Genomic DNA, 8,764 nt, shown 5'->3' with positions numbered 1-8,764 from the left:
TCAGGGAATAACAACCAGTGACCTTAGAGAAGATTCATATTTCACATGAAATACCAATGCAGTAATCATTTCAAGGTACAGGAACAGACATTTAAGTGACATAAAGCTCTGACAGAACTTTTAAGTAACCATCGAGCCTCTATTTGACAGGCAGCAGTTTAGGAGCAGGGTTATAAAGTTTCTGCAAGGTACAAGTGAAACCATGGAGAAGATATTTTAAAGTCATAGAGAGTGAGAAAAGACTCATGTAGATGTTCTGACAGTTTTGTCACCTGCCAGCATGGCACTCCTGATTCCATATCCCCAAGTCAGAGTTAAATTACTTTCAGTTCAAATTAGCCCAGTCATTTGGGCTGGCTTTCAAAGCCCAGCTCAGCAGGTGGACTGGTCTTCCTTGAAGAGCAGCACCATGTTGAGCAGATCAAAAGTTTTATTTACATTGCCCAGCCAGTTCCCAACAATGGAAAGATCTGGTCTGTACCTGCCCCTGCATCTAAATAAACCTGTAGCATTCACCCTGGAGAGCTCTCAGCTTCCTCTCCAGAAGGGGAACATCAGAACCATGCAGAGATGAGGAGGGAGGCACAGCCCAGGTATTTGGCACACACCTGAACAACCTCCCTTGCTGAGGTGGGTCCTCAAAACACCCATCACTGGCTTAGCTCATTAAAGCAGCCTTTGAAGCAGGTGGAAAAGCTGACCCCTGAATCACTGGTGATTTGTTGTCCAGGTTCCTCACCCAAGGGACAATTTGAAGATAAATGAATGGTTTAACACTGTCCCTTGCATTTCACCCAGGTTTCTTACTTCCCAGGTTTCACCTGCCTAGAAACACCCACAAGTTTGCTGCTTTTACTAGCCAAGCTTTCCCACTGCTGCATTTCACTTTGCAAATGCAGATCAGAAACAAAAGGGCTTCACAGCTTGTGTATCTCAGAGCACAGCCCATGAGTGTGTTATTCTGCTGTCTTCAGCCATCTCCTCTAATCACACTAAAATATTTTAATAAGTACAGCTCGGTGTTGGCTATTTCCCCCCCCCACTTGTTTGAAAACCAAAAAAAAATGTATGTCCAACCCTTCCACAAGGTGCTGCTCTATGAGTGAGACTTCCCAGGGACACCAAGGGTGCCACCAACCTTCCCTCCCCACATGCACAGGCACTCTGTTATTGCAAGGTGTGTAGCAGGACCAAGATTAGCAGAGGCTGGCTTTCTCCAAGCTTCCATGTCCAGAGGTATCCCAGAAAGTGCTGCTGTGATCCCAGTAAGGGGATGGTGGCCATGAGCAGCATCAGCAACTCAAACCCTGCCTGAAACCCTCTGGTCCCCCCACATCCCAGTGTGGGATTCCCAGTTGGTCCCACCCACCAGGTTAAGCCACCCCAGCTGCTCAGCAGCACTTGCAGGCTGTTACTGCCAAATATTTGGAAAGTCAGAGCAGCTCTGAGGAAGTTGGGAAGTTTGCTTGGCAAGGTGGGATGTGACAAAAGGATGTGGGCTTGAGAGGTGTGTGTGCAGGGGTAGAGTCAGGATGATTGATGATTGGGATTGGAGTTTGAGAGAGGGTGATGCTGGAGGAGACAAGAATGGGAATCTTGGTCTCTATTGATTTAGGCTCTTGAGAATAGCTGTACTCTTCCAGAAGGTTTATTTGCTTTATTTCCAAATATGCATGAGATGAAGCTTTTCATTGTGCTTAGGGTTCAGCAATGCAAAAGGCCAGTCTTGGATATTACTGCAGTGGGGGTGTGAAGGAAAAACAAATTTATGGGACTAGGGGGATGGGACATAAAATGGGCTCATTTTCAAAATCAATATGTTGGGCCCATGCACTCATTTTGGAAGTAATAAGAATTCTGGTGGTCAATCTTTATCCTCAAGGATGCTTTGCATGGTCTGCGCTCCCTTCCTCAGAGACACAGGGAACACTAAGGCAGATAAAACTTGGAGTTCCTGTTGAATTTTAACTCCTGGCTGCAAACTGCACCTGCTAAAGCAAACATACTCCATTTGATCAAAAGCAATATATGTGCTTTTAAGACATTCTGTTTCTCATTGAGAAATAATGTTCCCATCTAGCTGCAAGTGACATGTAAAACCAAGCCTAGTATTTTAACATTTAGATATAAAGCTTAAATGAAAATAAGAGTATTTGAGACTTGTCACAAGAATTAACTAGCTCAGAGCCATCCCAATGTTTCTACCAACTCCTTATCTGCATATGGGTTTTATATTTAGATACAAACAGAACTGCAGCCTGGCCTTAGACAGGTGTCACTATGGCCATGTGGAACTGAGACAAAGGTGAATTAACGAGTGAGTCTAAGGGAAGACTTAAAATTTAACATGTTGGGATGTTAAAAATTTAACATGTTGGGATAGATAAAATCTAGTTCTTTGTATAAAAATATTTTTTCATAAAACCTTTGGGATTGAAAAAGAGAAAAACAACAATTTGGCCAAAGATATTTTGATGTTCACATTTTTATACCCAAAAAAAAAAAATTTCCACAGGTGTGTTCCACAAATGGGCAAATCAAGTATTTAACCAACTGTTTTGAAACACTTTTGATAATGCTCAACAGCTGTTTCTCTCCTCTGATGGTTCTCAAACACCAAATTCCAATTTTTAAAAACCTTTAAACCAGAGTAAATGCTTGTTTCAGCTGCCAGCCTCTGGATTTGCTATTGATTGTGTTTAAAGCAGGTTTCAGGAACAGCTTTGGGTAAGAGAGCAGTTGGTGACAAGGAAACTGAAAAGCCCTTTGTGCTGTGCTAACACCTCCATACTGTGCTACTCGTGGTTTGCACAGTGAGCAAGGGGAGGAAGAGACCCTTGTTCATGTACCTGATATTTGCTACACCACCAACAAAAATAAACAAGCTGTGTGCAGAGCTCTTCCTTTTATTCCAAGGAAGATCATCAAGATGTAAAAATGTTAGATATTTACTCTTAGTTAGGTGCTACTCACTGGACTACACCATGATGTAAGGGCAAAGTGATGTCCAGTGGAGAGAAAAGGAGGGAAAATGCTCCTTTTTGCACCATGTGTGTCCAGTTCCCAAATGTCAAGGTAATCCCAGCAGTGACAAGAAAAATAACTTTTTACATTTAGTAACATTTATTTCTGCATTCGGTATCAAGTACATAAGTGCAAATATTCAGAGTCCATAATTAAGTCCATTAGGAACTACAGAGAATGTAATACAAATCGTAATAAATTGAACATGCTGGAACTTTCCAGTTACCATACATGTAAATCAGCCTGTCAATCCTTTACGACAAAAGTACTGGGTTTTGTTTTCTTTTTTCTTTTTTTTTTTTTTTGAGTTATACAAAACTGATTACCATAAGTACTGCTTACTCTTTATTTTATTTGTGCTGGAAAACACTAAAACATCAGTCTACAATTCTATATAGTTAATAAAGATGAATCCAACCAGCAACCCAGTGACGTAGAAGCAATTTTAACTATTGCATCAAGTGCGCTAAGCAGGAAAGCCCCTAGCCACATGTAACATTAAAAGTTATAGAAGCAATGCCAATAGAAGAAGGAAAACCACTAAAAAAAATTTAAATAAAGAGGTCAATATTATTTAGGCTCTCACCATCATGCACTTTATAAGCAACACAAAAAACCACATCTAGTACACTTTTCTCTTTACTATACTTTAGTGCTTGACACAAGTGATTGCAAATATTCTAAGTGCAGAAGCAGCAGGGGAAAAGCACTGCTTCTGAGTTTTATGTTTCTAAGATTATGGTGTTGAGAAAAAAAAAGAATGATAAATTTGCAGTAAAGTGTAAGAACAGAGCTGTTTTCACTCCAGATTTCCCCATTATGCACTACTGTAGTCAATGAATTTTTGATGTCTGCTTTACTCTGCCTTTCTCTTAGCACCTGGGATTTTAGCTTGAATCCTAAAAAATAAAGAAGAAAAAGAAAAAAGGATTATATGGTTGAGGGAGTTATTCCATTCCAGTGGTTCCCCACTTGGACTCTTATGCAGGGATGATCTCTAGTCCATGCTCAGTGTGTTGTCTCAACAGGTGAATTAAAGTGCCATGAGAAACAGAAGTGATGCCCATCCAGGTGTGCTTACAGGCCTGACTTCTGGTGGTTCATATAATCTAGGGATATGTTCAGTGATATTCTCCCCCCAACATTACTTCTCTATTTTCTATAGAAAGCCAGGAATATAGTCGAAAAATATAATTTTGAAAATAAAATTTCAAAACTTCACCCAGATCTTCTGGGGATTTGAAACACTGAAGATCGTGCTGGTTCCAGGTATTTGCTTTCTGTGACAGGGTGATGTCCTAATTCCCACTTTGGTCATTAATGCTATCAATTCATGTGAAAAACAAGCTTAGAGTGGTCAGTGAGGAAGAGAATTCTCATTCCTTCCTGTTTGTCCTGTCCAGGTGCCATTGTGGACACCAGTCCATGAGTGGGCTGCTCTGTCCACAATTCCCCAAACAGCAGGGGAAGGGACAGAAGGACGGAGTGCCTTAGCCTGCACTCAGCTGGGAGGGTTTCTCCAGGGATTTGCCCTCCCTCAACCCCTCACATTCCAGGATCTGGGAGGACACCACTGATAGGTCACAGTGTCCCCAGGACCACCCAGGTCCCAGCCACCCCCAAGGGCACCACAACCTCCCACAGTTGGCTGCTGAACTCACTTTGCCACCACCGTGTTTATGTGGGTCCGCACCAGCCCCAAGTATTGATCGATCTGTGCCTGCAGAGAGAAGAGGAGACCAAGTCAAGGAGGCAACAACCAGGCAGAGCCAGCCAGCCACCTCAAATGCACAGTGCAGACAGACCTACCTGGTACTTGTCATATACAACGGGGAGAGTAAACATAGACACCACAGCTGAGGAGAAAAAGAGCACAGTGTTATGTTCCTGCAGATCAGATTCCCCCAGAGCAGAGACCTACTTCGGTGGCAAACACGTTATCGTGCCACTTGTGCAGCTGATCCACCAGGGAGCTTTGTATTAAACATGCACTTTGCTCAAGCCTCCCAAATATGGAATTCCCCATTGCTCTGGGACTGGGAGTTGCATAAAACCATAAACTGCAAAGTAGCTCTAGAAGGAGGGACAGCGTAACAGAACAATGAATATTTAGGGAAGGGAAATAAATGGTGGTGGTTTAACTGAGGGGAAGGCATGCCAGGCATAGGGTGTTTAGTCTAAGTTGAAATCTGGAGGGAGTTAAAGTTAAAAATAGATTTTTAAAAGAAATGTTGGTTTTTACCCATTATCAGAAGAGTCAGGCCATTGAAGAGGGCTCCCACGTAAGTCAGCAGCCACATTAGTACTGCAAACTGAATTAAGAATGGATCATTACATCACCTCCAGTGCCAGCATAAGAAGAAAGCAGTTTGCTTAACTAGCTAATATAACGGCACATTAGCCTTTTTTGATGTGGAAGAGAGTGATTAAGGCACATTAGGAACTACTAGATAGTTTTTCTAGGTGTACAAACCTCATTCCCTGGTTCTGCTTCTCTCCCCTTAGCTCAGCTTTCATGTCTATTCAGGGCTTAAATTGCATCCATGTATAACTCTGCACTGAGAATGGCACAGGCAGATTTCTGCATCCAATTTTTATGATGGCAGGGGTCACCCCAGACAGGTTAAACAGAGCCCTGAAGTGGTAATCCCAGGGACTGATAACACTTGAGGCTGAAAGATGAGTACATTTTCCTAAAATTCTTCACTAATTCTGGAGCCTAACCTATGTCTGCTCTCATCATCTTCCCTTTGCTCTAAAGGACACCTGCTTGAGTATAAGACTAAAAATCAATAGTTATTTCAGCAGAGAGTGACAGAAGATCTTCTTACATAGCAGGAAATGCCACCAGATGAAATCCAGATTAACAGAGGGGACCATTATTTTATAACAAAGTAATAGAAAGCATAATGCTGGGATGCTTCTAGAACTGAGGTGGAGCTAAGCTGGTTCTGCAAATTTTTACATGCTGTATTACCTGTCAATATATTCAAATGCCAAATCTCTAAAGTGCTGGAAACAGTTTTTAAATCAAAAAGCAGAGCAACTTTAGTATTTGGAGCTACACAAAAGTAGGTTTCATGACAACCTTGTCAACACGGGAAGCAGCTCTTTGAAATGTAGATTGATCCTCTAGAGAGGGGTTAAAAATATTTAAAGCAATCCTACTTTTAAAGAATCCACGAGGTCCTGAACGAGAAAGAGTCTCCTCAGCTCTTTGACTGTGCTGTTGACGTATAGCTGGAGACAATCTGTGTATTTCTGGATCTGGTCCTGTGAAAGATTCATCTCCATCTCCAAGTAGGCTCTGCCAGAAACACAGGTCCCGTTACAAACCTGAGAAGCTTCCCCTGCTGTTCACGCTCAAACCCATCCACCTCATCATTCCCTCCTTCCCAGACCTCATTTCTTTGTGCTGGAGCAAAAATTTCCCCTCCCTGCAAGCCCAGGGCCACGAGCACACCCTCTTCACCCTGCATGACCCATCTCTGGGTGATGCTGAGCTGGGGCTGTTCGCCTCCAGCCTTGCCCTCTTCCACACAGACCCTGGTCTTGATGGGATTTCTCTCTTTTTCTCACCCAAAGGGGGATACAAATCTGACCTGGGAGATTCCCCCACAAGTTTCTGTGCTGTTCTCTGAGCTGCACCCCCCCATCCTGAGTAGCTGCTCAGAGCTGGCCCAAGTGAAGCAGGAGGAGCAGCACACCAACAAGATTCTTTTTTATTTGTGTGTTTGTAAACCACACCAGTTCCATGACCTGGTTGGCACAGCAGAGGAAAAAGGATCACCGTTCTTGTGGGGAAATCCACCCAGACCCTGTGGAGAGTGGGGAGTGCATTGGCACTGACACCATCGCTTAGATATTGCATTGCTGGAGAAAAGATATAGATAGTTGCCTTCTATGCCCAATAGATTGTACCCAGAAACAATGCTCTTTTCTCTTGCAGGTATGCTGTATTATCAATAGTTCTAAAGAAACTCCTTTTCTCTTTTTTACTTAAAATTTCCCATATCTTTTTGAGATAGAAATCCCATGTCCTAGAGGATGACGATTTTTGTGGCGCGCTGTTTTTCCTTCTCTTTCCGGTATCTAAGCCGACAGAACCTCACAATTTTTGAGAAACTGTGAAAATATCGTTTTAGGAGCAAGAAGGGAATTCCTTCTGGCACAAAAGCAGCGCTTGGGCATCACCACAAAGCCACTCACTTGAAGGGGTGGCCCTCGTCCGTCTTCTGCACGGCCTGTAGGACCGATTTGTAGATTCTGAAGCTGATGGTGGCCGAGAGGCCGGCCAGGGCCAGGTAGGCCACGACGCTGACGACGCTGAACTGGGTCAGGGAGAAGAGCAGCAACAGGAGGCTGCCGAAGACGATCCCCGTCTGCTTGATGTCACGCCAGTACAACAGGTCGATGGCTGGGGGGACAAGAACAAATCGTTAAAGGCGGGAGCTGCAAAGGCATCGGCCACCAACCACCCTGGGTGACCCTCGACGTCTCTGCTCACAGCAGCACCAACAGGAGCTCCTCAGCAGGAGCAGCAGAGGGACTTGAGTGATGGGCTGAGGAAATTGCAGCCGATGACCTACTTGAAATCCTTGTTTTGCTTGTGCCCGTGCCGGGGTTAGGTAAGATGGATGAGTATCTCCAACCGCAGCACGGTGGGTGGGTCCCTTGCAGCAGCAAGGCAAGTGCAAGCTGGGGTTTGTGTTGTTGCTAGGGATGTATGGAAGATTTCAACCTACCTTGCATTTACTCAGTCTGAAAATTCCAATTTTTTATTTGCTGTTTCTTTTTTGTTTTGTTTTGTTTTGTTTTTTTTCACAAGTTCAAACACCAAATACTTGATCAAAGCGTTTTCCAGTTTTGGTTGTTGATAAACGAATGAGAAAGTTTGGGGCTAGCCACAATAAACCACTTTGCCATTCAAAGTTTTGACAATTTAATTTTGTTATTTCATAAGTTTTGAGGAAGGAAAAGACACCTGGTTTTACCACTGCTTAAGGGTTCCATGAGTAGAAAATAATTTTTCAGATAAGGCCTTCAAATAAAGAATAATCTCTCTTGCTACTCAATCCAACCTCAGAATCAGAAATAAAAAATTAAAAAAAAAAAAAAAAAAGAAAAAAAAGAAAAAAGCTTTTGGCTTGTTATATAAGTTCCCCTGTCCATAGAAGGTGCTGGTTAGAACAAAACAAGTGCATAAGACCATTCACAACTACTGTATTTTTAAATTTTTAAAGCACTTAACTTTTACAGTGTTTTGCACCCACTTTGCATATTTTATTTTTTCATATTTTATTTCAACCTCTCCAGCAAAAAATTTTAGCATTGGAGACAGTCATTAAAATAGCAGAATTTTATGAAAGGATTGCGGAATATCCAGTCCACAAAGGTGAATTTAATCTGTTTACACCAACAACCTGTTTCTGAGAGGACTCTTCATTCAGCCAGAGAACGTGCTCATGACAACCTAAACAAAACAGCTTTAATTTCACACACTGCACAGGTCCTCCAAAACAGCTTGAACACACCACCAGCCAAACAGATTTCAGAGATGCCACTTGTCAAATCACTGAACAAAGAGTAAATTCAGGAAAACTGCAATCTGTCAGGAAAAAAAAGTCACCGATACTAAAAGAAACAAAATTAATCCAACCTCTTAGTCCCAATCATCAAATCTCCAAAAACTGTGAGTCATCACGGCGTGTTTGCCTTCAATGAGTTCTATTACTCATTA

The 8,764-nt window shown here is 42.6% G+C and overlaps 1 protein-coding gene across 2 annotated transcripts in view; it reads right to left on the bottom strand.

Moving 5' to 3' along the window:
• Positions 1-3,100: 3,100 nt before the first annotated feature.
• RTN1 (reticulon 1) overlaps positions 3,101-8,764 on the bottom strand; it is a 123,624-nt gene continuing 117,960 nt past the window's right edge. For both annotated transcript variants that reach the window (XM_021554533.3, XM_021554534.4), the window contains 6 exons: positions 7,234-7,441; positions 6,193-6,331; positions 5,267-5,336; positions 4,834-4,880; positions 4,686-4,744; positions 3,101-3,923 (listed from right to left, as the gene is read on the bottom strand). In XM_021554533.3, coding sequence (XP_021410208.3) covers positions 3,881-3,923; positions 4,686-4,744; positions 4,834-4,880; positions 5,267-5,336; positions 6,193-6,331; positions 7,234-7,441 — 566 coding nt within the window. In that variant the 3' untranslated portion in view covers positions 3,101-3,880. The remainder of the gene's footprint in view (positions 3,924-4,685; positions 4,745-4,833; positions 4,881-5,266; positions 5,337-6,192; positions 6,332-7,233; positions 7,442-8,764) is intronic.

This window comes from Lonchura striata, chromosome 5, assembly GCF_050655825.1.
Source record: "Lonchura striata isolate lonStrDom1 chromosome 5, ASM5065582v1, whole genome shotgun sequence".
In the NCBI taxonomy this organism is placed as follows: domain Eukaryota; kingdom Metazoa; phylum Chordata; class Aves; order Passeriformes; family Estrildidae; genus Lonchura; species Lonchura striata.
This window is presented reverse-complemented; position numbering and strand designations above follow the sequence as displayed.